We start from the raw sequence: 26,800 nt of genomic DNA, 5'->3' as shown, positions 1-26,800 counted from the left end.
GACAATTGAGAAAGAGACATCAAATATACAGTTAAAGCAAGGGAGTACGCCATCTCCTACAGCAGTGTGCTTACGCAGCATGGACACAGTGTCGTTGTCGCTGCTCTCACGGAGGCCACTGTTGTTGTTGTTTTGCCATTTGGTCGCTTCTGTATTCTTATTATTTTTTTAAGCGACCGATGGGAGCTATGGCTACGACCCGCTCCCCAGCGATCGCCCTTTTCCATCACTATTTTTTCTCGGTTATCCGACCTCAGTGTGGGAGAAACAGCAAAGAGGTACTCGGATGCGCTGCCACTTTCCTGAGCTCCGTTCTGCTGTCTTCTTGAGCAGGCCCCCACCTCGAGGTTCTCCGCTGTATTCTCCCGCATGCGACGGATCCTCTCTGCGTCTTACTTCTGCTGCTCTTCCTTTGTTGTCCTGTCACCCTCACCCTCACTCTGGCAAGCATTGAAGAAGAAGATAGACATATATACGAAGGGCAAGCACTCTTCTATCGTCGCCGTAGTCCCTTCTGTTTTCTCGCGTGTGTTGCTCTTTCAGCGGCTTCACCATCTTCCTACAGACACCATACCACCCCTGCACAGCGTCTTTGTATTTTGGGTACTCAGCATCCTCGCGAGCAGGCACCGTTGCAGCTGTCGTGGCTACTTGCTACACGATACGCGTTCCGTGCCGCGCCGGACTCCTTCACAGCGGAGCGTGCACCGACGTGGCGTTGCCGCGCTCTTGTTGCTGCGCCGTCGTTGTTTCTCTCTTTTCATCTCTCTTGCCGCCGACACCACCGGCAGAGAGGGGAGCGAAAAGGAAAAATAACAGCATTTATTTTGAACTAGTCATGGCTTCGCAGGTGAGCTTCGACGAGTGGGTGGAGCAGCGGTACGCACGCCCCGTTGTCGTCCTCGAGAGCAGCGCCGCTGCCGACGCCATCTGCGCCCGCCACGGTCTCGACGCGATCCAGCTGCTCCGTCCACACAGCGTCTACACAGGCGGTCCGCTGCTGTCCCGCACCGGTGATCGCAGCGACCCCGTCACGTGCAACAAATTCGGCGTCCGGCTCATGCGCACCGACTGCGTGCGGGACGTGGCTCTCTCGCAGGTCATGCGGCACGTGCGACGGCTCCTGCGCAGCGCCGCTGCGATGGACATGGCCTACGGAGAGCAGCTGGACAGGGCGATCGAGAGCATCGTGGAGGGGGGCCGGAGTCGGCACGACGGCTCGCTACCACACCCTGTGCGCGCCCTCCCACCCGCCACCAGCGCATCTGGCGGGCCGTCGCCGCCGTCGACGCTACTGGAGCGGGCGTGCCCCTCCTGGCACCGCACTTTTGTGCGGGACTTCCACAGCCTCGTGCGGTGCAGCTCCTTCGACACCGTGGACCACCCCGTGGGCGTCCTCTTCGCCGTCGCCACGAGTGAGGCGGGCGGGGTAGAGGGGATTCTGCAGGTCTTCCGCGCGCAAGCCAGACGGGTAGCGGAGCTGAAGGCGAGTCTCCCAGGGATGGACAGCGAGCTCCACCAGTACTACCTCGTCCTGCACGACAACACCGCCGTGTCGAGTCCGTCGCTGGGTACGGCGCGGCAGGTGCTCACGGCGGTGCAGCAGCTTTACGGGGCGAACTACTGCGCCCTCATCAAAGTCAACTCCGTCCTCGACCCGCGCATGGTAAAGAGTTTGGATCCGTCGCTGTGGGTGGACGCCTCGCCGGCGGTGATGGACGTGCCATCGGCCCAGGCAGTTCAGCGAGTCGCATCAGCAGCGGCGGCGGCGGCAAGCAGCAGCGGCACCTCCCCTCCCCCCTCCAGCAGCACACCCACCGACCCGGCATCGCCGACGACAGCGCCGACGTCACCCAACAGCAACAATCGCAGTGGTGGGGTTCTGTCCTTTCGAACAGTGCGTCCTACCTGCGGCACGTGGCCAAACTCGAACGCCGCCATGCTCACCGGGTGTTATATGAGCCCCGAGGATGTGACGGAGGTGCACAACGTGATGGCCTACTACCTGTCCCAGTCGCTCTTCAAGTACGTGGAGCGGCGACTGCGTATGCTGGACGTCTCGGTGCAGGATCGGCGCACGACCACGCTGGGGAAGATGGCGGCGTGGTTCAAGGGAAAGGACGAGGTGCGCCCTCGCACCGCCGACGTCGTGTACCCGCCCCACGGCTCCGACCCGTCCGCGCTGCCCAAGTACGCGGCCTCGTCGCTCGAGCTGCAGATGCGCCGCTGCGGTGACCTCTCCCTCGTGCTGCACGACTACGAAGGGGCCATCACGTACTACCGTCTCTGCATCGAGGAGCTGCTGGAGACGTTGAGCCAGCGCCCGTACAACCGATCCATGATTGCCGCCTGTCAGGAGGGAGTAGGAGTGGCGCAGTTCCTCATGCGTCGTGCACCCCTGCCGAGCCCCACGCCGTGGTACACGGGGGTGACCTCCACTACCCACCGCATCAACTCGCAGACGAACCGGTGGGAAGTGGCGTGGAACGACTTCCTGGATGCCGGCACGCAGACCTACGCTGTTCGCATCGCGTTTCTCATCTACGAATGCTGTCGTACACGCCTGCCGCCCGTGCTGGACCGCTCCCGCGCCATTCTCCTGCACCTGCAGCGCAGCGGTGTCCTGCGGCATCAGAATCTGCTGAACGGGGTGGTGAACGACATGCTGGCGGGTATCTCTGTCTTCTCCAACGCACCCTTCATGGCGGGTCTGGCGATGCCGCCGGCGATCCCGCGGGACTACCCCATGTCCGTCAGTCTGCGGCGATTTGCGCGCTACCTGCAGCAGGCGGGCGCCTTCTACCGGGACGACAACTCCCTCGAGCAAGCATTACGGTGCTACCTGCGTGTGTTAGAGCTGTTCCGGCTGATCGACCCGCAGGAGACGTGGAAAGACCTCGCCGAGCACCTCTACATCACCGTAGGGCAGCTGTACACCCAACTGGGGCAGGATGTGCGCGGCACCGCGATGGTGTGCGCCGCCGTAGCCCAAGGCACCCCGCTCTACCGCAGTCCCGACACGGCGCAGCAGGCTTTCGAGGCCTTCTGGGCACAGCAGAAGTACGTCCTGGGCAATATGGGCTACGCGCTGTGCCCGCACATGCCGATGCCCCGCATCGTACGCGCCTCCTTCCACGTCGACCGCAACTACTACAGCACCGACGTGATGACGGACGAGGTGGCCCGCAAGATGAGCGAGACCACGGCGGAGGCGGAGTGGCGCAGCATCGAGAAGCAGCTGAAGAAGACGTACACGGAGGCGGTGCTCACGACACAGCCGCAGTATCGCTTTCCCTCCTTGCATGGCGGTCTCAGCAGCGGCAGCGGTGCCGGAAACAGCAGGGAAGGTAGAAAGGACGGTGGGAGTCAAAGTCGCCGTCGCGCCTCCGGTGCGGCCGGTTCGTCCTCTACCGCCTCGGCCCACTACAAAGCCGTCGATTACATCTTTGCAGCTGGGCAACCGGTGCGACCCGGCGACCCGCCGCGGCACTACACCATTGCCCGTGCGGAGCCGCTGGTGCTGAGTTTTGTGATGGAGAACACCGTCGGCTGCCCAATTGTGGCGACCGACCTCACACTGCTGTACCTCTCGTTCAGCGCGCCAGAGCAACTGTGGAAGAGCTCCACGACGCAGACGGTGAAGCTGGCTGCCGGGGCGCGTCAGCGTGTTTCGCTCTCCTTTGACCCCGTCACGGAAGGCGAGTACGCCATCATCGGCCTGTGCTGGTCGCTGATGGGGCAGGAAGGGTACTACTACTTCGCCACGCGGGAGAGTCGCCCGGGCTGCCCGGAAAGCCTGTACGAGTACGCCATTGAGCACCCCATGCCGACCCTCGACGCCGCGGAGAACATCCACGTCACGGTGCAGCCGTCCAAGGCGTGCGTCACGGCCGGCTTCCACCCCCGTCTGCCGGAGCAGCTGTACGACGGCGAGTACTTTCACACGAAGCTGGTCGTGCACAACGCCAGCACGCAGCAAGACGCCACCCACGTATTCCTGCAGCGCAGCCCCAACACGGCACATTTGATGTACATTGAGGAGTTCGACTTTGCCACAAATATGGACTTTGACGCGCCGCTCGTCCTCGCCGACGAGCTCAAGGCGCAGGAGACGCGCATCTTCACGGTGACCATTCGCGGCCAGCACCGCCACGGCGACATCTCGCAGCAGGGCAGCGGTAACTACATCTTCCTGCTGCTCGCCTACCTCCCCGGCACCCCGCAGGACCACGAACGCCGTCTGGAGCGCTCGCAGCGAGCCGTGCTGAGTGCGTCGGAAGCGGATGGGACGAGCTTCGGTACACCCCCGACGGAGTTCATGCCGGGCTCTGGCGTGGATTCCCTGACCTCAAGCACGGAGCATCAGTCCTTGCCGAGCCCTGTTTCAAATGGCAAGTGTCCGTCCAACAGCCCTCCTGCTATGGTGCGCCTACACCGCCTGCTCCGCCGCTGCGACGTGCTGCCGATGCTGGGGATGTACTCCACGGTGCTCCCGCCTTCCAATGCGTCACTTAAGATCGCGATTGTGCTGACGGTGAAGAACATCTGCCCAGCGCAGTCCCGCAGCGGGCCGCATGCCTCAGCAGCAGCATCGGGCGCCCAGCTCTCCCCTTCGCAGTCCAAAGACGCCGTGCGCGCCATCCCTGTCACCGCAGCCGACGACGCCACGCCTCCAAACGGTCCGGAGACGGCCCGTGGCGGTGCAGCAGCAGCAGAAGAAGAATCCGCCGCGTCCTCCTACGCCCCTCTGCGCATTGCACGTGTGTTGGCCGTGCACAGCTCCCGTTGGGGCATCGAGTGCAACGGCACGGAGGAGTTGGTGGCCGACCGCGCCGTGCAGTGCCTGCTCACCCAAGGCGACTGCCTTTCGTTTGCGCTGCTGGTGAAGCGGCGGCCACGCGGCATCGGGGCGGCGGACACGACGGCGCGACATCTTTTCTTGAACCGCACCGAGGAGGAAGGGTCGCCGTACGCGGACACCACCTGTCTCCCTCTCGAGAAGGCTCTGCCGTCTCCGTCACGCATTAGAAACGTGGAGGGCCACCTGGGTGCTGGTGTCTCGCAGTCGGACCGCAACTTGTTCTTCTTGCAGACGTCGTGGCTGGGACCCGGCCGCGTCGGCGTCCAGACCTCGAGCGAAGAAACGAATGGCGGGCTGGCCTTCTACGCGGACAAGGCCGGTCAGCAGAAGGCGCCGCCCAAAACCGCGCAGCAGCGCCGCCGGGACGAGGTGGCCGAGGAGCGTCGCCTCTGCGGTGCGGCGATGGAGCAGTACACGCCGATAGCGCTCGCCGTGACGTGGGTGCGGGAGGGCAGCGACGGTCTGCGCAAAGGACAGCTGTTCCTCTTTGTCGACCCAATTGAGCATGTCTACCAAACCTTGGCGCAGCAGCAGAAGCGGCAGGCGGACCTGGAGGCGGCAACGCAGCTCCGGCCGGCGGCGGCGGTGGTGGCCGCAGCTTCGGTGGAACAGACGCAGCAGGAGTTGTGTGCGGCGATGCTGGTGCGCTACGCCAGCCTCAAACCGTGGCAGGGCGCTGTCGTCTCCCACGTCCACGTGCCGCCCGTCGTGCGGGCTTCTTTGTGCGGTGCGGGGAGTGGGGCTACCCGCTGCCTTACGGCGGAGGTTTCCGTGACGCTGCGTTGCATGTCCCTCTCGCCTCTCCCCCTCCTCGTCACGGCGGAGGCCCTGCCGAGCCAGCTGGCCACCGCCTCCCCGTTGCACGCCGGCGTGACGTCGGAGGCGCAGCGACAGTTCCCAGCGGCGGGATCGTCGTCGCCCAGCGCAGCCACGACACCGCGAAGTTCATCCCCGCTGGAAGCTGCCGCCTCGGCGGCACGGCGCACCAGTGGAGAGGTGCCCATTTTGTTTGTCGGCAAAACAGTCTACACGTTTCTGCTGATGCCGAGTGAGGAATTGGAGGTGAAGTTCACGGCACACGCACTACGACCTGGCCTCGTCGACTGTCAGCGCATTACCCTGCGAGCCGTCTCCATCTGCTTCGTGCACGGTAGCGTCGAGGCGGAAGACGGCGCAGAAGGGGAAGGCGACAGTGAAGGCGTCGAGAACGGCTCCATGTCCTCTCTCGTGCGGCCGTTCATGCGCACTGGCATGACGCTTCCCGCCCTTGTCCGTGCGTTGCTCGAGCGACGCACACCGTCCTGCACGACAAGCACGACCACCCGTGCGGTTGCCTCGGCCCAGCAGTACTTTGGTGACGAGGACTGTGGTGGCGCACGGGAGGCGGACACGCTTGGAAACTCAAGTTCTGACATCCATGCGGGCAGCAGCAATCTGGATCACTGGAAGGCGCTGGCGCGCTCCCCGCGAGGACTAGCCGAGGCAGCGGCGGTGAACAGTGTGACGACGCTGGTGGAGCGCTACGGCGCCCGCGTGGCGGAGGTGCTGCGCCAGCTCTCCCCGCGTGGCCGCGCTGCCAGTGCCACGGTGAGTCAGATCATCCCGCAGACGGCGCCCGCGCTGACGCGGGTGGTGCTCGACGACGCGGCGTTTGGCGCCTTCACCGCCTGTTCCGCCATCGGCTCTGCGCACCCGCACGAGACGACGCGCAAGTTATTCCGTCAGCTCGAGGCTTTCGAGACGGAGGTGCTGCGGGCTTCTCAGGCAAGCAGCAACGGCGGCAGCAAGAATGCCGACCCTTACCTTCGCCAGTACGTCTACCGGCCCACCGTGAAATCGGTCGACGGAGGCGCCAGTGGCGTTCTTGTATCGAACAGCTCGCTGTCCTTGGCGAAGGGGAATTCGGCGGCCCTGCTGAGCGGGTCCCCGGCAATCGCCGCGCGGCACTTCGGCGGTGCCGCCGTTTTGCCGCCTTCTCCCTACATATCCGCCAGCGCCGCCGCCGCCGACGCACCGTCCGAGCAGGACAGCCTCATCGCTGCCTCCGGGGAGGCGACCGGCCTCTTTGCCCTCCCTCCGCCTTCCTCGTCGTCTCCTACGTTGACGTCTTCGTCCGTTCCTGTTCGACCGGCGCTCGTGGTGGATGTGCAGGCGAGCCCGTTCATCAGCGCCAGCGTCCCTGCGGCAGGGGTAGGGTCGACGTTGGTCACCGCCGCCCCGAGCGAGGAGGCGGAGGCGGCAGCGACGGGCTCGTCTTCTGCGCGCCTTCTTTTCCAGCCCCTCCACTGGGAGAGCCCCGTCGCGAGCAACTTCGAAGACGCGGTCGTGACGGAGGAGGGAAACCTCGTAAATGAGGCGGAGGCCGAAGACAGCGGTGCCCCGTCGAGCCCGTTGCACCTCCCCGCCGTCGCCTTCAGCCGTCGCGCAGCCGAAGCAGCCGAGACGCTCGACATTCGCGAGAACAGCAGCGTCGGCGGGTCCGATCTGCTGCGTCAGCCGCGCATGGAGGGCGCGGAGTCTGGTGATGAGGGCACCCACAACGGCTCTTTTGACTCGGTGTTGGCCACCGCCACCCTCACGGAGATGAGGAGTGGCGGGACGCCGTTGCAGATACCCGCCAACTCGCAGGACTTTACGGAGGTGGAGAGCGTGGAAGCTACGCTGGACCTCCCCCATCGCCACGTCGCGGACACGACGGGGCAGCCACCGGCTCTGTTGGTTCCCTCAACGGTGCAGCTGTCGCACTCTGCGCAGACGCGGTCCACTGCTGCTTTTGGCGGTGTGAGACCCTTGTCGCCGCCGGCTCCTAAGCAGCTATCCCCTGCACCTCTGTTTGACTCCACGACGAGCAGCAGCAGCAGCAGCAGTAGCAGCTCCAGTTCGTCATCAGGGTCGTCGGGCTCGTCCGCAGTGGAGTCCGGCAAGGAAGCGCAGCACCCGCTCGCCTAATACGAAAGCTGCTTCTGTTGTTGTTGTTGCAAGCTTGTTAACTTGCGGCGCTGTCTCTCAACGTTGTCGAGCTCTGATGGAATGAGCATTGGTGATGTGCTGTGTTCACGACCCTTAGTTGTCTGCGAGATGTGCGTCTGTGTGTGTGTGTGTGTGTGGCTGTGTTGAAGGATGAAGTGTGCTGACGTGCTGCGCCGCACCGCACCCGCTTTGTTTTGTTTTTTGCTGATCCTCTGTTTGTTATGCTGAGACACTAATGAAGAAGGAAAGGTATTTTAAGCCCACGCGCCGACGACGAACTTGACCGTTTCACAAAGCAGCGTGAAAGCTGCTCTGAACGATCAGTTTTTTTTTTTTCGTGAGCTTTGATCGGACGGGTGGCACCACAGAAGCTCTGTGGCAGTCGCGCTTTCCTCCTCGACTCATGGAGACGCATTTTCTCACTCTCTCTCTGCATGGCGCTTGATGACAAAAGGAGCTGCGGTGGCTTCCACGACTCCCCCTCTTCCTCCCGCTGTTCTCCTTTTTGTTTCTTGGCATTTTTCGTTGGTTTTCGCATAAGCAGATTGCAGCAGCAGCAGCACGTTGGCGTCTCTGGTTTTTCTTGAACTGTTGGTTGTGCTTCCATCGCTGAACGAGCGTTGCACGCCCCACACAACGGCGACACCGTGTACATTTATTGATCTACCTGTCGTGTTGAGTGAGCGACGCAACGTCCATCCCTCCAGAGTCCATCATTGCCCTACCAGCGCTTCGATTGTGTGTGTGTGTGTGTGTGTTGCGTGGCAGCCTTTCTTCCTGAGAAACGGCACTACCCCCCTGCAAGCTTTTCTTTTTCTCTCCTTAATAGAAAGACTCGTGTAGCACGCTGGACGTGTTGATTTGTGTTTTCACATTTTTCCTTTTAAGGACCGTGCTTTTTGGCGGTCTTCGGTGGTCTCCACGGCGGACCCAACGCAAGCGAACGTCCGAAGGAAATACGAAGACTTCGAGGAGGACACTTCACGGGAGCATATCAAAGCCCATTGCCTTTTCACTCTGTGTGTGTGGGTGTGTGCCTTGTCGTGTTTCCATCGCGGTGAGGAATACATCTACCAAAGTATAATTCTGTTCATAGACTCATATAAACGCAGTTGTAAATCGGAAAGCAAGTAAGTTACCATTTTTTTTTTGTTTATCTCGGTCAGCTCACCAACGTGAACGCACGTCCACACACGCACACACGGACAGTCTCCTCACGTCAAACACAGATCAAAACCCTCTAGGAAAGATCAGCGTAGTAAGGCAAATATAAAAAGGCTAACGATGCTCCCCAATAATGCCAATAGCCCTCTGAAGCGCAACCGCGGCTCTGCAGACGGGAACGAGGAAGACGACTTCGGTTTGCAGCGGCGCAGTCCACGCGAGGAGCGTACCGGCGGCTTCCCGAGCGCCGCCCCCCAGATGAACGTCCACTCGGACCCCAACGTGGGCGCCGACGCCGTGATACCTGACAAGCCGACATCCACCACGAACGATGAGGCGGTGGAAGGGGACGTCGTTGCGCGGCCGGCGGGGACGCGGCGGGTCACCACCCGCGACCGCACCTCCACCCACTCGGCGGCCTTCACCAACAGCTCGACCAGCACTAGCCGTTCGCGTGCCAGCAGTCACAGCGTGCGACCGACGCCGCCGCCGCCGCTGCCCACCTCAGCCCCCACCAGGTCCTCCTCGACGTCGTCCTACAGCGATGAGGAAGTGGAGGACGAGACGAACGAGAAGGACCCGCGCAACCACGCCGAGGATGTGGCGAAGAAGTACCCGATGTTTACCGAGGCCTACGCGGAGAAGTTCCGCCGTGATGCGACGCCGTTTCTGCGAGTGGTGGAGATGAGCGGTGTGTCCCCCGCGAAGGCGACGGACGCAAGCACGTTCTCCTCCTCCGCGCCGGGCTCCTTCTCTGGTATCTCCCACCGTGAGAAGCACTTTGTGCTGTACGACACCTACGTGTACGAGAAGACGCTCGGCAAGGGCACGTTTTCGAAGGTGGTCCTCGGCCACGCCTCGCCGTCCTCGACCGTCTTGTCGAACCAAATCTCCGGCGACGTCCCGCCGTGTGTCGCGCTGAAGGTGTTCCGCGATAAAGAAGAGTACATCGAGGCCTGCTGGGACGAGTTCACGATCCTGAACTCGATCTGCGTCGACCCGCCCACGGTGACCCCCGAGTCGGTGATGGCGGCGATGGCGGGCAGCGGGCACCGGCACGGCTCCAGCCCGTTTCCCTCGCCCTACATCTCCATCCGCTCCGTCGTGATGTTCACCGCCTCCACGTGCGGCATTAAGCAGCAGTACTTCGCCGACCAAGGCCGCTTCATCGTCCCCCTCGGCTACGTCGCCCACCCGGTGCACCCCGCCATCGTCTTCCCGGTGATGGGGCCGACGCTGCTGAACGTGCTGGATGCAATTCGGCAGAAGAGTAAGGAGGTCACGCGGGCCTCACGGCACAAACGCCCGCGCATCGAGGCGGCCGCGCCGGCGGTGGTCGCCCCGCGGGACTTCGCGGGTCGCACAAGCAAAACGAGCGCAGCGTCGCCGCCGCCCCCACACCCAACGACTGCCCCCGCTGCCGCACCGAAGCCGAACATCGCCGCTTGCGGTTTGGAGGCCAACGGCGCTGCGGCGGCACCCGGGCAGCGCCGCGTGTACTACCGTGGACTACCCCTCCCTCTGCTCAAGGCCGTTCTCTACCAGATGCTGACCTTCCTGCACTTCATTCACTGCCGCGGCGTGGTGCACACGGACCTGAAGCCCGAAAACGTCCTTTTCGAGTCCTCCAAGGTGCTCTCGGTGGACGTGGGGATCTACTACACGCATTACACCCCGCACGACTGTGAGTTCAACAACAGCACAAGTCCTGCCTCGGCCGCACCCGCAACGCCCGTGACGGAGACGAAGAAGCGCTCGAATGACGGCTACAAGTTTCAGAGCTCCTCGTTGGAGCAGCGCGCACACCGCGATGAACAGGCGGCCTTCTCCCCCGCCACCTCGCCGCTCAATACTGCACACGGCGATCCGCAGGAAGACGACGGTGAACACATGATGCTTTCGCTGGAGGGGAACCGGGTGATGTCGGGAGGGGCGGACGCCACGGCCGGTGACACCGCCACCAACACCGTCCCCATCGACGTCTTTGCCTCGCACAAGGACGACATCACCCTCGCGCATTACGTGCGGGTCGCCATGCCGGTGATGAACAGCATCCGCGTGATGGACCTCGGTGCGGCGCAGTTCCTCTCCACCTTCCGCGACTACAGCCTCGTCCCCGGCTACGCGCACGTGCCCGTCAGCTACAACCCCATTCAGACCTCGCACTATCGCAGCCCGGAGGTGCTGCTCGGCTTTGGATGGAGCACCTCGGCCGACATCTTCTCCCTCGGTTGCATGATCTCCGAGCTCTTGACGGGCGACTGTCTCTTTATGCCGAACCACACGATGGAGCATCTGGCCATGATGCAGCACGTCCTCGGCACCTTCCACGACAAGGAGGGCATCCGCAACGGGACGGCGGTCAACCTGCGCAGCGTCTTTGCTTGCAACATGCGCACCTTCCGCCACTACTTCACTCTCCAACCGAACAATCGCGACTTCGACCTCAAGTGGCCGGTGTCGAAGGAGGCGGTGCAGGAGCAGGCGAAGCAGCAGCGCTTTGCCTCGCACCCCAGCGGCAAGAATGACGAGGAGGGCCTGGAGCCGCTAGAGGAGACGCTACCGGAGGACATCGAGTACGTGACACGCAAACCGAAGCTGGACGAAATTCTGTCCCCGCTGCCCGACCTGCTGGACCTGACCCGTCGCATGCTGCACTACCACCCCTTCAAGCGCATTACGGCAGAGGAAGCGCTGCAGCACCCGTTTTTCAGCAACATGTAGCCCGTTGAAGGCGGAGGCGTGAGAGGTGAGGTGCGGAGACAGCAGCGTTTGGTTGCGGTGCTGCTCCTGCTGCTGCAGCTAACACCGGCGTGGACTTCTCCCTTCGCTTTGCTTTCTCCGCATCGTCGTAGTTCGCCGTAGAAGTCTTTTTTTCTTTCCCTGTTGTTATTGTGGTTGTCTTTTAGCGAGCGTGACAGGTAGCGGTGCGGAGCTCCTCACTTTACGGGATTGTCCGTCTGGCCGCGCATTTGTATCTTTCCTCTCTTTTTTAAATGCTTTTTTTCCGTTGTCATTTTTTGCCGCATTGTACCGCAGGTGTCGCCCTCGCTGTTGTGAGGCCGGGGGAGGGGGGGGGGAGCCTACTTCGTCGTTTGCTTGGCAGTAATCGGCGGCCTGTTCACATGAATCTCTTGCTGGAGTAACAGAGAACGAAAAACTTTCTTTTGTTTTTAAAAGACAGGAGAGAGGGAAAACGTGTACGTAGGTGCGTTGAGTACCAATCACCTTTTGCGGTGTTACTGCCATGGGGAGGCTTTGGAGCTGTTATGCCTGCTTGCTTGGTTGATTGGTTGGTTGGTTGTCTGCCCCGCTCGATAGCGCAACGTGGAAGACGGATTCAGCCGCCCCCGGTGCACCAGGCAACATATATATACATATATATATAAGATACGTGCGTCGGGGTTGTGTTCGTGACAGCAGTGTTCTCCCCCCCCCCTCTTCATCGATTCGTTACCTTTAACTTCTTTTCGAATGGAAATGGATCTGTTTTTGCGGATGCTGTCCGCCGGTGTCCGTCATCCGCGCCTTCGTTTCGGTAGTTCTTCTCATTCGATTCCACATACATCCGGGCACGCCGCGCAAACCGAGACAGAAAGGAACACAAAAGGACCCTTTACGAGATGCAACAATCGACTCGCTAACGTTTTGCCGGCACACCTCAATTCATACGGAGTGCGTCCTTTTTTTTTGGGGGGGGTGAGGCTCTTGGAAACCCGAAAATACACTATTAGTGGTGAAGCGAAACCTCCGACCATTAAAAGAAGAAAGAGGGAGAAATGGTGAATGAAAGCAGACCTGCCGGCGGTGTGTACGCTCTCCAAACAAACTCTTCTTACTGTTGTATCCTGTCCTCTTTGTCTCTGAATGTGGTCACGATGTTGCCGCGTGCTCTATTCCATTCCACTGGTCTCATCACTTCCGTTCCATCGAGAAGATCCTGTTAGAACGCAGCCGCTCAAGGTGGTTCGATTCAGCCTCGTACCACGTCGGGTGTTTCTCTTGGCTCTTTTAGATAAGGGAAAAAGTCTCCTCTCTCTCTCTCGCGCTCTTTCTTTCTGTAGTACTCACACCATCGAGAAGGATGCAGCCGGTGCAGCCGCGAAACCACCTTCCCGGGCTCTCCCAGGCGGAGGCGGTCATCTTGTCGGAGAAACTCTATCACATTAGCCACGAGGGCTTCTTCTTCTGCTCAAAACAGTGCATCACCCACTTCGGTGAAGAGTCCATTCCGTACAACCCTGGTGAGAAGGCGTGCTTTGACCGCTGCATCAGCAAGGTGCGCAACGGCTTCTACATGGCGATTGACAGCAAGAAGGACTTTGAGCAGAAGCTGCGTGACGGCGCCCTGCCTTATCAGTGGATGAAGGATGCCGCCAGCGGCAACCTCTAAGCTGGGTTTCGCCTTGGTCACGCAAAAACAAACTCTCTTTTTTTTTTAATGATTAGATCCTGTTGTCTGCGCAAGGGTCAGCTTTCTGGGCGTTCGTTGGTTTGCAGGGCTAATGTGTCACAGGAGGTCCGGTCCCCTGAACAGCGAAGTGACACGGCATGAACAGCTAGAACTATAATAGTGTCGTTGTCCGCTATCGATGTTGTTGTTGTTTATATCTCTCGTGTTTGCAGTCTATCACATCTCTTTCTTTGGTGGCGATTTGTGTAGTGGAAGTTTGTTATCGTTCCACGCTGTTGACACAGACACACACGCCCTCCGCACCCCATGCGGTTTGTGTGCTGCGCTACCCTAAACGGTCTTCTGCCTTCCGGCCCCTCTCCTGTTGGTTCCCCACCGTAACTAAGTGCGAATAACGCACAAACCCATGTAAGATACAACGGCAAGCTTCTTCATGTACAGGCCGCGTCACGACTCTTTCGTTCGGCATTCCCTATCTAGCAGAGACACAAGATCAGAATCAAGCTGGTTGGAACGTCACATGGAAGCAGTACTTCTCTTCCGCCACCGCCGTTATCTGGCCCTGTGACCGTACAGCCACGTATTCCATCTCTGCCATTCTACCCTCCTTTCCTCTTTCCCATTTCACCCTTCCACTCACAGTCCATCGGTATTACGCCGATCAACGCTGTAAACACGGACCTACACCCCCAGGTACTGCAATGTGGACGCAGTTCAATCCTCCTGCGCCGCTGTGCGAGAGTGATGACAAGCTCATGTAATGACACCTCTTCTGACAACGTCGGTGACGAGCACGCATTTGTATAGTTATCCCTGTCTGACCGCACTCCCCTCGCACGCGTGCCGCGACTCGCCACCTGCCCCCTTGCCGTATCGTCTCTTGTCCCTCTGCCGCTGCCTCCTGCCCGCGCGCGTGTGTGTGATGAGCCGATCACGTTTCACTCTTGCCTGAACCCCACGGTCTTGATTACGAACACACCCTCCGCGGTGTGGCTGACCACACGCGTGCACGCCAGCGCCATCCCGCAGCGTCGCGACCCGCGCCGCAGCACCCCCACATGATGTCGATCACGCAACACTCCGATACCGCTGAACGTTCCCGTGACTGACACAACATTGCGAACTGACTCCGGGGTCGCTGTGCCGCCGCCGCTGTTCCCTCCCCCTGCCCTGCCCTCCCCTCTCCCCACTCGCTGTCCGCGCGCGCGTGCACATGACGAATTCACTTTCACAACGAGGTAAGAGCCGTCTGAACGACATTCAACCCGTCCTGTGGAGCAACAACACCTGGGGCCTGCCACCGCAATGGCTGTGCCCTGCGTCCGATGTGCGTGCCTGTGTGCGTGTGTGTGTGGAGCGAGAGAGGGCGGTGCGCCGCTGGAGGCGGGTGATAGAAGCCGTGCTCTGCAATACAACCATCGGAGACTGCGGCGCCGACACCCGCCAAGAGTGCGCTGCTGCCGCCGTGCCGCTGTGCCGCCGCCGCATGCGCGTGCACGTGCCTGTGCCCTGGTGCGAGAGTGATGACAAGCTCATGTAATGACACCTCTAGTCTGACAACGTCAGTGACGAGCACGCATTTGTATAGTTATCCCTGTCTGACCGCACTCCCCTCGCACGCGTGCCGCGACTCGCCACCTGCCCGCGTGTTGTCATCAAGCTATATACTTGTTTTGTTGTTCTGGATCACCTCGGTGGTTATCTTGTGTCACTTGTGTCCGAATATCTTTGGCTTTCGGTGCTCATTTCGAATTTTGCCCGTCGTTGTGCCCGTGCTGGTTTTGTTGAGAGGCGCCGCACTCGCAGTGGATACACTCTCTGTTGCTGTTCTCAACGTTTTTGAGGGATGCACTGGCCAGCTGTCTCCGCATTTAGTTGCAGGATTGAATCACGGGACCGATGTTGCTCGTCGGTGGCAGCAGTAGCGATGTGCTACCGTTGCTTGTGTGCTGCTCTTCTGTTCAACCCTTTGGTCGGGCTGAGTTGGCGCGCCGCCGAGGTTTCTTCTTGTCATCTTTCTTCATCTGCGCCGCTGCGCTCTACTCCTCTTTGTTTTCTTTCTTTTGTCCTTGCGTGACGTTGCGGCGTACCAGAATTTCGGCCCAACGTCTCGACAATTACAGCCGCTGTCGCGATCTTCCTCGTTGGTGTCTTGTGTCCTGACCACTCGTGCTGTTCATCTTCACATTAACCTGATCTTTCCGCTTCGATACCAAATAAATAAGGCGAGCATGTCTTCGTACTACCGCGGAAGAGGTGGCGGGAGGGGCGGCGCCCCCGGCCGTCACCGAGGCAACGGTCGCGGCGGCAGTGGCTTCCCTCGTGGTCCACGCAGCTCGGCGAACGTCGCGGCTTCCGAATTCGAGGAGGTCGGCGCCGCCTCTGCGGGGTCGTACGACGACAGCGAAGGCAGCCATGGTGCCTACGATGTCTTCCAGGAGCACCCGAGTGTCGCACCACCTGGGCAGCCTTGCAGTGCGCTCACGTCTTTTCTAAACGAAGTGGAGGGGCGCAGCTACGCCCAGCTGAAGCAGCTGACGGGCCAGACGTTCGGCCTCACACCGCAGATGATGCCCGGCCCGGGCAGCGTCACGGTGCGATTTTTGCGTATTCAGCCAGATCCCTTCGCCCCGGGCAGCCAAATACACGTCTCGCTGCCCGCCCCGTTCTGCACCCACACACTCTTGCACGCGTCTCAGTCGACGCCAATTCTCTCCCACAAAGCCACCACTACCACCGCTGCTGCTGCTGCTGCTGTTCCACCTGAGCACGTTCCATGGCGGCGCGTCGCCGCGGAGGACTTCCTGCTCCGCTGTGTGCGCCAGGGCCTGGCCCGTCTGCAGGGCAGCTCCGCCATACAGATGCTTCAGGTCTCCCAACACGTCCTGCCACGCAGCACGGTGCAGCTGGTCGAAAGTGGGAGCGACGACGCTGCACATCTTCGGGACGCACCAAACGGGTTCATTCACGTCTTCCTACGCGTGAAGCTTCCGGGGCATGGCAGGCGCATCGACAGCCACGGCATCCACCGTATCATCTTCTCCGAGCTGCTGCCGGTCTTTCAGAACTACGTCGCGCGGTGCCGTCACGAGGATCTCTGGGCGCAGGTGACGTCGGTGTCTGACCAGGAGTGGCTGCGAGGACAACTGCACGCGTCCGGACTCGTGGCCTTCATCGCAGATGGCGCGGTGCTGCCACGTGCTGCGGGCGACTCCGACTTGCCGCTTTCCGACACCACCGTTATCCCGTTTTCCTCGCCGCCGTCGTTGTCCCGCACCTTTGTTCTCCCGTACAGTGGACGCGCCATCACCGGGGCGGGCCTCCGGCACGGACTCACCTTAATTGCGGGTGGCGGCTTCCACGGCAAGTCGACGCTGCTGCGTGCGCTGGAGCTCGGGGTGTACAACCACGTCCCGGATGACGGTCGCACCTTTGTCGTCGTCGACCCGACGGCGGTGAAGATACGCGCCGAGGACCGCCGCGCTGTGCACGGGGTGGACATCTCGCCCTTTATTCGCCACCTGCCCTTCCGCAGCGACACCACGGCCTTTTCCACGGGCGATGCGAGCGGCAGCACGAGTCAGGCCGCGAACATCATGGAAGCCCTGGAACTCGGCTCGTCTGCGCTGCTGATGGACGAGGACACGTCGGCGACGAACTTTATGTACCGAGATGCGCTGATGGAGCAGCTGGTGCCGTCGACGCAGGAGCCCATCACCTCCTTTGTGCACCGCGTCGGGGACTTGATGCAGCATCACAAGGTGTCGGTCATCTTAGTGGTGGGCGGCTCCGGTCAGTACTTCCCGGCGGCGGATGTGGTGCTGGTGATGAACGCCTACCACGTGCGTGACGCTACGGCGCAAGCGAAGGAGATTGTGCGACGGAGCTGCTCCACCGACGCCGACAACAGGAGCAACACGATCCGTGGTGGATTGGTGGAGTCGGCGGCAGTGCAGCTGTCCCCCACCTCCGCTTTCCACCTCCCGCCGCAGCGTCACTTCCAGTACGATGCCTCGTTTGAGGAACTTGCTCGTCGCAGTCGGCAAGGCCCCGGCGGCGGGTTGAAGGTAAGCGGGTCCGGCACGGAGCGCGTGCGCGTGGGCCACGAGACGATCGAGCTGTCCCTCGTGGAGCAGCTGGTGGAGGAAGGGCAGCTCAACGCCATCGCGCAGTGCTTGGCGATGCTGTACGATGGCGAGCGTCTGGCCTCGGAGAAGCTGCAAAGGGAGCGCGTGCCCGCACCGGCCTACCCGCCACCACTGTGCACGGCCGGGGTTTTCACCGCGAACGGGGCGTCACGTCCGTCCCTGGCTCGCCTTGCTGTTGCCTCGGATTACAGCCAACTCGTTCACAACTGCGAAGGTCGGCTGCGCCAGGCCCGACTGGAGCTGCAAACCCCGTCGTGTTACCTGCCGGCGGGATTCACGGCGTTACCGCGCGTGTTTGAGCTCGGCGCCGCGCTGAACCGCCTCCGCACTCTCATCACTGCCTGTCGGTGATGTGTTCTGAAGGGAAGAGATGCAAACAGATAAACTTTCGGTGGCATTTTCCAGCTGCCCTCAACGCAGACAAACTGGCCGAACCAAGCATATTTCTATACGTATGTACGAGACAGAAAGTGATTTAGATGATGGATGGATACACGTTGAGACAGAAAGGTTATGAGAGACAGTGGTGCTTTCGGGTGGACCTGCACCTGAGGTACGCTTCTGTTGTTATTTGATGTGCCGCCGACTTGCTCAATGCCCCAAGCAGCGGATCAGCTTTCTTTTCGTTTCAAGCGGGTTCAGCCCGGAGTACGGTAAGATTCGGCGGAGAAACGTATGTGCACGCTTCGTTGCCCCGCAGTCGCTGCAACTCGGACAGAAAATGGCAATCTTCACCTTCGTGATCTTTCCAACTATTTTTCTTTGCATAATTCTTTGTTTCTGCCTTCGTCTTCCGTCCTGTCCACGTGTGCCGGCTGGCATCAATCTCCCACGAGGAGAACGGGCTGGTGCAGCTTCCTTGGGCACCGTGCTCGCCTTCGTAGCATTTTCTTCATTTACAATTACCCTGCCCAGCGATGTCCCACAAGAGACCAGACCCCTTTAAGGAGGCAGACGTGTTCCATATTTTCGATGTTGACGGTATCGCGCCGTCGCCTTCGTCGTCGACCTCCGCGGAGGCGCACGGAAACGCGACCATTAACGAGGTGCAATACCAGGCTCTTGTGCAGATGATCGCCTCCAACCTGGGGCTGACCACCGACGACGCTGAGCGACTCTTCCCCTCTCACAAGATGCACGAGAACGCCGATGACGGCAAAGAGGGTCCAGTGGCAGCGGATGTTGGTGCCCTGAGCTCTTCCTCCTCGGCGGCACGTGAGCCGCCGCTGTGCGCGCACCTGGCGCGTGAAGGCGCCGCGTCGCTCTGGTCAGACCCGTCTGCCAACTTAATCCCTGACGTGCGCTGCTGTGATGCACGGGATGTGCAGAAAGCGGAGCCCTTCCCTGCGACCGGTCACGGACCACACGTGCACTGCCTCTACTGCTGTCACTCGGCCTTCCAGAGCACGACTCCGCCCGTGCGAGGCGTGCCGCCACCCATCGTGACCGACTTCCGCGATTCCGCCTCGCTCCAGGCACACCAGCGCGAGCACCGCAACCGCTACCTCACCTACTTAAAGCTGTTGGAAGACGGGACCGGTGGCAGCTCCGAGATGGGCACCGACATGTTGTCGGATGAAGGGCTTGCGGTGTGCGAGGCGGCGGCAGAGGAGGCGGGTCGCCATGCTTGCTATATGGCGGCCATGGGCACCCCCGCCTGTCCCATCGTCGTGTTCTACTGCGCCGAGTGCGACAGCTTCGCGCCGCTGGTGCGGCTTCATCCTACGGGTGATGGAGAACACCTAAGTGAAGCCCGTGCATGGTCGTCGACGGAGGAACTGAACGTGATCCTTAGCCGATTACTGCTCTGCTGTCATTTGCTGTACATGATGGACCTGTCTCGCTTCTCCGGTTATCTGGAAGGCGCTCCCGGTGCTGACGGGACGGGTGGTGCTGCAGCCGACCAGCAGCCACGTCATATTCTGTATCTATTCAAGCCCATTCTCTTCCACGAAGGTGTGGAGGAGGAAGTGATGGAAGAGTTCGAAAGCGACGCCGAATGCACGTACGCCGCCGCCGTGCTACCAAACGCAAGTGTGATAGGTGCGCCAGCAGAACTGCTGCTTCTCGACTCGGAAGAGGACGGACAAGACGGGCACGGCAGACCTGAAAATGCAAGCGCCTCCTCGCAGACGTACTCCCCCGCTGTCATTGGCTTTGCGATGGAGTGGGCATCGGAGGCGCTCGCCCAGTCGAAGCTGGACCTCCTCCTACGTCAACACGAATTGGGTAAATCGGTCGCTGGTGCCGCTGTCGTGCCGTTTCGCGTGGCGACGCGTTGGGTGTACGTCGAGGACACCGAGGAGTGGGTGAGGGCGCACGTGCTGCACCATCGCACGGTGGCCACGCGTGATGAGCTCCCCCGCTCCTACGTGGATGGCGCAGACGAGGGCATCCGTGTCGTGGAGACGTACGCAATAGACACTCCAATGCCCGAGGCGTGCGTCACGGCAGCGTCCGCTTCCGCGGCGGCGGCGGTGGTCTGCTCCTCTGACGCAGCTATCGTGCAAACGCCGTCCAACGTGGTGGTGGAGGACGACGACGACGAGGTCGAGGACCCGCTGGCTCTGGATGGTTGCCCGTACTCGATGGAGTCCCGCACCATCGATTTTTTTGTCCGCATGACGGCACTCGCGAAGGCCATGCACGAGCTAGCCGCGTGGCGCCTCTCCATCGATGAAAACAAGCAAGTCCTTTCGTAAAAGGCTGTTGGACATGTATCTACAAACGAACGTCCTGTTCGCTGAGAACCATCGTCCTCGAGGGTACACCATAATAATAATAATAGCATCATAATACCCTCATTTGTGTATTTGCCGCTCCGGTGTTGGTGCGGTTGTATGGAGAGAGAGAGACGTGCTACGACTGGAAAGCAATCTCACATTGACATGTATATTTTTCTTTCGCTCGCCTACACATCACCCTCGCGTTCGCTGTCATGCGGATGCGCTGTGCAACGTGGTTCTTTTCATCCCCCTGCGGTGTCACGGCTAGCCGTCCGGTGCGGTTCACCTTCGCAGCTGCGTGTGATGAGCCCCATGACCTTCTCACTCTCCCCTTCTGGCCGTCCCATCCCTTTGCTCGGTGCGTGTACGGTGCTGTGTCCTCTTCGTTACTGACCGCCGGGGTCGGCACACCACAGAAACTGCCGTTCTTCTTCCCCCGAAGGAACCCAACGCAAAAGCATCGGTTACTCCCCTTTCCTCCCTCCCATCACAGCCTGCAGGTCTAGCACTGTTCTTTGCTCTGACGCGCACAGTTTTTTTTTTAACTTGCCTTTCTATTATTAAGTTTTAGGGCGCGTGTGTGTGTGCCGGCGCGACGCCATCAACGCAACACACTCGACCTACCCCCCCCCCCCCCGTCGTGCATTCACGCGGTAAATGAGGGAAAAACGTTCTCACTTCTCTTTATTGATTTCGACTGAATTCCGCTTGGATCTTTGCGTTTTCCGTCTCTGACGCGTGTTCTCGCCAGGATCCCCATGGATCCCTTACACCGGTCCAACTCGGAGCGTCGCCCGTCGACCCCCTCCGTTGTCCCCACGCCGGGCTCGCCCCAGGAAAGCAAGCCCGCACCGCATCCCTCCACCATCTTCCCTCGCCTCGCGTCCAGTGCCGCGCCTGCTGTGGGCAGCTCGACGCACCAGGCGCCGCCCGCCGCCCTCCGCGCTCTCCTCGTGCCCCTCCGCTCCCGCGGACACGGCGGGTCGAGTCAGCCGCCGCCGAGCGTCTTCTACGCCCACCCACCGAACATGACGGGAAGGCCGGCGGACGGCGGGCCACGAAGCCCGTCCCCCACGGCGGCCACGGCAGAGTCGATGGAGCTGGCGGTAGTGCCCTTTGTGCGCGGTAGCCACGACCCGGGCAGCGTGCACCGCAGCCCGCACAGCAACCACGCCAACGCCGCGGCGGGTGCAAATGGCGACGAGACCGGTGATGGTAGCGACAACAATGGAGGCTTCTACCCGCCTGCCGCAGCAGCAGCGTACGGGGAGCTGGCCCCTACGGCCCTCTCTACCGAGCGTGTCTGCCCGAACTGCCTACGTCCCTACGGCTTTTACGGCGAAGACCCGTACGCGGACATGTACGACCCCGCAGACGCGCTGTACCGCTCCGGCGATTCCGCCGCGAGCCAGACACGGCAACTCCCCCCACCGCGTGCCCTGACGGCGCCGAACACACCCCAGCAGGACGAACAACAGTCGCAGCAGCAGCAGCAGCGATCGCCGTTTTTCCTGAGCTCCAGCGCACCCAACGCGGCGGCCTTCGCCAAGGCTCTGGCGGCTGGGCCTGGCGGGGTGGGCGGGGAAGCCGGCGGCACCCCATCGAAGGCGCCACACATACGGAACCCCGCATTGGTGCATAGTAGCAGTAATGGTGGTAGCGGCGAGCCGGTCTTCCCCCCGCCTGCGGTGGCCTTCACCACGCACTACTTCCGCGCCCTGCCACCGCCCGCCGTGATCACCGCCGCCGTCGCCGCAGGGACGGCGCCGCTGGCCATCGAGGACTTCCACGACCCCGACGCGAGAGGCGACAACGAGGAGGAGGGGGGGCCGCCGCTCTACGCAGCGGTGCTGGCGGGTGGGCAGCCGGGGCGGTCCCTCAGCGGCCACAGCGGGGCCCTCGTCCCGGCACGCCCCACCCCCTCCCGCCGCCTCCGGGGAAGCCCCTCGACCCGTAAAGGGCCCTCCTCGCCGCTGAAGCTGATGCAGTCCGGGGAAGACGAGGCGAATGAGCAGATCTCGCTGCCAGACGACACGGAACGCGAAGCGCCGTTGCGCCTCGACGATGACGAGGAAGAGAAGGACAGCGACGGATCGCCGCCGTCGGCGTACTCCTCTAACGCCCCGGGGCCGGAGCCTAACAACGGGTACTACAAGCACTACTTCAAGGAACTGAGGCAGCTCGGCCGCGGCACCTACGGTGGCGTCTACCTCTGCTGTCACCTTATGTGCGGCGTGAATCTGGGCGTCTTCGCCCTCAAGAAGATCCCTGTGGGGGACAAGGCGGGCTATCTGCAGTCCGTGTTGCGTGAGGTGCGCATTCTCGAGGAGGTCCGCCGACACCCGAATGTGGTAGAGTACAAACACAGCTGGGTCGAGGATGCCCAGCTCGCCGACTTCGGCCCGCCCGTGCGGTGCTTGTTCATCTTGATGGAGTACGCCTCGGCCGGCTCGCTCGACGCGTACCTGGAGAAGTACGGCACCCACCTCTCCACCCTCGCGGTGTGGTACTTCTTCTTGAGTGCGGTGGCCGGGACGGCGCACCTGCACCGCAAACACATCCTCCACCGCGACCTGAAGCCGCAGAATTTGTTGCTCGCCGAGACGAAAGGGCGGCCGCCGCGGGTGCTGGTCAGCGACTTCGGTACGGCCGCCATCCTCGACGACATCTCCTACGAACGGTCTGGCGGTACCGGCACGCTGGAGTACATGGCGCCGGAGCTGTTCGAGGTGGCCGCCTCCCCGCGTGGCGTCAATGAGCACTACGTCAACCACCACACCGTCTTCTCGGATGTGTGGTCGCTCGGGATCATTCTGTACTACCTCGCCTTCGATGCCACCTTGCCGGACCGGCGCAACGACGGCAGCGTGATTCTCGGCACCCCACGTCAGGCCAGCTACGGGCGACCGCCTGAGATGATGAAGCTGATCGAAGCGATGCTGCAGCTGGACCCGGCGAAGCGGCCGCGCTGCTCGGACATTTTAGGCTCCTCGTTTGTGCAGTCCATCCTGCGCATGTTTAACCAGGATGATCTGACGCAGTGGGATCTGCTGGCGCAGCAGCAGGAGCGGACGCGCAGAGAGAGTGCCGTGAAGTCGCCGTCGTCGCCGCAGGATGCGCTGGCGATGAGTGATTCGTCGCCGCTCGGAAACGGCCTCGTGGGAGAGAACCAGAACAGCGCGCACGCCTCGCACAATCGCCCCCGCATCGCCGTGACGTCCACCACGGCTGCAGCGCTACGACTGCACCCCGGCCGGCCGACGGCAGGCAACGACAGCACCAACCCCGACAACGCAAACCTGTTCAGCAGTCGTGTGGTGGAGCTGCAGTCGACGACGGCGCTGATTGACCTCGTGTCCACGCGTCCTGCCAGCGGCACCATCACGGGCGATGAACCGCAACCGCTGCAGCAACCTCCGTCGCCGTCGTACGGACGAGGACGGCCGGCACGTCGTCTCTCGCTGACACGAGAGCGTCGCGAGACGAGGCCGCTGAGTCATAGCGGCATCAGCCGTGGTCTGCGGAGCTCCACGACGGGGTCGATCATGTCACCTCCTGCCTCGTCACCCACACGGAGGGTGGACGAAGGCGTGCAGACGGACCCCGTTAAGATTGTGGATGCTTAGGCGACGGCTGAGCACACGCTTAAGAAAAGAAAAGGCACACGAAGATAAACGGGAAAGGGGAGGAAAGGGTGAGGTTACCTCTCCCCCTAAGCATTCGTTGTTGTTGTTGGTCACTGCTCGGATGGATGCTTATTATACCCAGCGCCTTCTCTAACGGGCTCTCTCTTTTCTCTTCGATTGTATTCATTCAATACGTGTGCTGGGTAGTGCAAGGTTGCACACTGCTGGTCTTTGCTGATGTATCATGGGCACACCTGCACGAGTGCGTTGTCGTTACCCCCTTTGGTGCTGTCTCTCTTCTTCTCCCTTTTTTTTTGCTGCTTTCCTGGATCGTGTGCAGTTGCGGTGGCTCGTTCAAGTAATCACACAACGGTGTTCTTCTGTTCATTCTCTGGCTTTCTCTGTTGACGCTTTATTTCTTTCTTTTTGAAGTGGAGCTTTCCCTATAAGAATGAAACTGTGTACACGGCGTGTAAGTGGTTTTTTAGAGGCGCTACGCTCTCCCCTTCCAAGAATAATTCCAAAGAAGAAGAAAAAGGCGGAGTCCTACGCGCTTATGCACTTCCTCTCCTTCTTCACGAGTTTCGAGTTCGAATCGGCAACCTTTTCCTCCTACACCTCTCTCATCGTCTCCCGTTTTCTTCGATATATGTGTGTTTGCTCTTGTTGCTGTTGCACAACACTCACTGCGTTAGATGTGCACGCTTCGCCATAGGCCAAGTCCCACAGAGCGATATCGGCTACAAAGCAAACCTGCAGCATTTCTGCCGCTCACCTGCACTGCTCTCTCACTCCATTACTTTCTTTTTTCAACTGATATATTATTGTTGTTTTCCATTGTCGCCCCGCTGTGGTGTCTCAGCATACACGAAAATCATGGGATTTAAAAATGTCCTGCAGGGGCTACTTATCGCCGCCTGCGCGGGGGTCGGCGGTGGTGCGCTCTCCATCCGCTCCACGATCAGCCAAATTGAGCCGTTGCCGGTCGAAGAAGCGTACGCACTGCGGAACGCATCCAAGCTCACCTCGTCGGGTTCTCCTGACCACCCGTCGCACCGACGTATCTACGCCTACCGCGTAGATGGACTCATGCCCTCCAAGCACGCCACGGAGCAGGTGCATAGCGGACACCTCCTGCGCAAACGTAGTAGCAGCAGCAGCGACGAAGACAAAGGCAATCCCCACGATCAAGACGGCACAAAGACCGCCCCGCAGCCCCTCGCCCCGTCTCTCGGCTCGCTCTACGCGCTCCACGCCATCGAGTCAGCCTTTCCTTTCCGCACGGGGTGGATGTGGCACACCTTCCGCGACACCCTCCGCATCTCCGACACCTTCAACGTGTGGTGGCGCACCCGGCCGTCGTGGATGTCGACCATGTACACCACGTTAGCCACCACACCCGACGTGCAGGCGCGGGAGCTTCTCATCCGCGAGGCCGCCGAGGCGGTGGAGAAGCTGTCCGATGTGCGCTACGAAGCCCTGCTCGAGTCGGACGGCACGCACGGCGCCGTCATTCGGGGAGGTCAGCAGAAGATCAGCATCACCCATCCTTCACCGAAGGCGGGCGAGCCGGCGGAGGTGACGACGACGGAGAGGACGCACGTGGCGCCCCTCTACGGGGTGCGGTTCGACCTCCCGGATGTGCCGGATGCGGAGGAGCGCAAGCACCCCCATCCCCGCTCGGCGCCCCTCTACGTGCTGTACATCTCCGCACCGTACAGCAGCGACAACCCGATCGACAGGTGGGATCGGGTGCGGATGTGGAAGGATGATTGGTATAGCCGTTGGTTCGCAGCGCACGTGGTGAAAGCGCTCTCTGAGATGTGAGATGGAGCCGGAAAGGAGAGGTGGGGGGAGACGTCCCAGCTGGAGACGAGAGAAAGAGAGCGAGAGCCGCAGCGGCAAACCTGCACGCTGGGAACGGTGAAGAGGGCTTTGTGCTGGTAGGTGTCATCAGCGTCGCTGGTCCATCGCCGTCGTCAACACAGAAACAACAGGCAGAACGGGAACGAACGGCACACTCGCTGCGCTTTTGCGCCTGCGCGTCCAACCAACCAACCCCCCCCCCCCTCCCTCTTTTTATTATTATTTTCCACTGCAAACAGAATATATAGACAAGCACGTACCTTAATACTAGGTTCTTCAACTTCAGTATTTGACTTCTTTTTTCCCCAATTCAGCTGTGACGCACGCAACAGCGGTTTTATTGTTGCTGCACGTCTGAGTAGGCCTAGAAGACACCTTGTGTGTGTGTGTATGTTACGCATCAGCTTTTGCTCGAGATAGACAATCTCTCTCTCTCTCTCTACTGGTGTTTGGTGCCTGCGTTTATTCCTCGTATTTTTCTTTTCTCATCCTCCATAGGTGAATTCAAGCTGTTGCTTTTCCGGAGCTTCTCATCTTCCCTCTCGGTCTCCTTCCCTTTCGCCAACGTATGTAGAAAAGAAGAAAGAAAAGAGGAGCGCTCACTTCTCCCTCACAACGTTGAGGGTTGCGGGTGGGCCGCAACAGCGCGCCTACGCATCGCTGTGTTAGCCGTTATGTAAGAACTCTTCTACGGCTCTTTGATGGTTCTTTTGTCTGGATTATTGTTTTCTTCTTTCTTCGATTTTGCTCTCCTGTGTCGCCTCAACTCTTCTGTTTTCCTCTCTTTCATTCTTTCGCCAGTGTGAGCTCGTGCCGCGCACGTCACCGTTGTGGACTGAGAGAAGATTCACGTGGCCTTCCCCCGTAAGACAGCACCGCACCTACCTGCGCAGCAGGCCGAGGAGCGATGGGCGGGTATGACCGTCGCTTTCGCTGACCCACTCACAAGCACCTCTCTGCTGTTCCCGTTTGTGTGTGGGTTTTCCTCTTCTTTTCGCAGAAGTCGGTCACGATGAGAAACGACT

The 26,800-nt window shown here is 60.8% G+C and overlaps 7 protein-coding genes across 9 annotated transcripts; all 7 read left to right on the top strand.

The window, feature by feature from the left end:
* Positions 1 to 447: 447 nt before the first annotated feature.
* Positions 448 to 7,810, top strand: ABB37_05434 (hypothetical protein; the record flags this gene model as incomplete). Its single annotated transcript, XM_015803441.1, has 1 exon — positions 448 to 7,810. The coding sequence occupies exon 1, from the start codon at positions 839 to 841 to the stop codon at positions 7,808 to 7,810; it is 6,972 nt and encodes a 2,323-aa protein (XP_015658083.1). The 5' UTR covers positions 448 to 838.
* Positions 7,811 to 8,371: 561 nt separating this feature from the next.
* On the top strand, positions 8,372 to 11,719 carry ABB37_05433 (putative protein kinase; the record flags this gene model as incomplete). Its single annotated transcript, XM_015803440.1, has 1 exon — positions 8,372 to 11,719. Exon 1 carries the CDS (start codon positions 9,116 to 9,118, stop codon positions 11,717 to 11,719), a length of 2,604 nt encoding a protein of 867 aa, XP_015658082.1. The 5' UTR covers positions 8,372 to 9,115.
* A 1,212-nt stretch (positions 11,720 to 12,931) lies between these two features.
* On the top strand, positions 12,932 to 13,388 carry ABB37_05432 (putative mitochondrial hypothetical protein; the record flags this gene model as incomplete). Its single annotated transcript, XM_015803439.1, has 1 exon — positions 12,932 to 13,388. The coding sequence occupies exon 1, from the start codon at positions 13,080 to 13,082 to the stop codon at positions 13,386 to 13,388; it is 309 nt and encodes a 102-aa protein (XP_015658081.1). The 5' UTR covers positions 12,932 to 13,079.
* A 2,113-nt stretch (positions 13,389 to 15,501) lies between these two features.
* Positions 15,502 to 17,908, top strand: ABB37_05431 (putative mitochondrial mitochondrial RNA binding complex 1 subunit; the record flags this gene model as incomplete). Its single annotated transcript, XM_015803438.1, has 1 exon — positions 15,502 to 17,908. Exon 1 carries the CDS (start codon positions 15,641 to 15,643, stop codon positions 17,906 to 17,908), a length of 2,268 nt encoding a protein of 755 aa, XP_015658080.1. The 5' UTR covers positions 15,502 to 15,640.
* Positions 17,909 to 18,392: 484 nt separating this feature from the next.
* ABB37_05430 (hypothetical protein) lies at positions 18,393 to 20,259 on the top strand (the record flags this gene model as incomplete). Of its 3 annotated transcripts, none has more annotated exons than XM_015803437.1 (1): positions 18,393 to 20,259. In XM_015803437.1, the coding sequence occupies exon 1, from the start codon at positions 18,475 to 18,477 to the stop codon at positions 20,257 to 20,259; it is 1,785 nt and encodes a 594-aa protein (XP_015658079.1). In that variant the 5' UTR covers positions 18,393 to 18,474. The 3 variants fall into 3 exon arrangements, with proteins under 3 accessions (XP_015658079.1, XP_015658078.1, XP_015658077.1); XM_015803436.1 differs by having other exon boundaries at positions 18,396 to 20,259; XM_015803435.1 differs by having other exon boundaries at positions 18,411 to 20,259.
* Positions 20,260 to 21,041: 782 nt separating this feature from the next.
* On the top strand, positions 21,042 to 23,909 carry ABB37_05429 (putative Protein kinase; the record flags this gene model as incomplete). Its single annotated transcript, XM_015803434.1, has 1 exon — positions 21,042 to 23,909. The coding sequence occupies one exon, from the start codon at positions 21,042 to 21,044 to the stop codon at positions 23,907 to 23,909; it is 2,868 nt and encodes a 955-aa protein (XP_015658076.1).
* A 694-nt stretch (positions 23,910 to 24,603) lies between these two features.
* Positions 24,604 to 25,736, top strand: ABB37_05428 (hypothetical protein; the record flags this gene model as incomplete). Its single annotated transcript, XM_015803433.1, has 1 exon — positions 24,604 to 25,736. The coding sequence occupies exon 1, from the start codon at positions 24,786 to 24,788 to the stop codon at positions 25,734 to 25,736; it is 951 nt and encodes a 316-aa protein (XP_015658075.1). The 5' UTR covers positions 24,604 to 24,785.
* Between the last annotated feature and the right edge of the window lie 1,064 nt (positions 25,737 to 26,800).

Source organism: Leptomonas pyrrhocoris (assembly GCF_001293395.1).
Source record: "Leptomonas pyrrhocoris isolate H10 chromosome Unknown, whole genome shotgun sequence".
Classification (NCBI taxonomy): domain Eukaryota; phylum Euglenozoa; class Kinetoplastea; order Trypanosomatida; family Trypanosomatidae; genus Leptomonas; species Leptomonas pyrrhocoris.
This window is presented reverse-complemented; position numbering and strand designations above follow the sequence as displayed.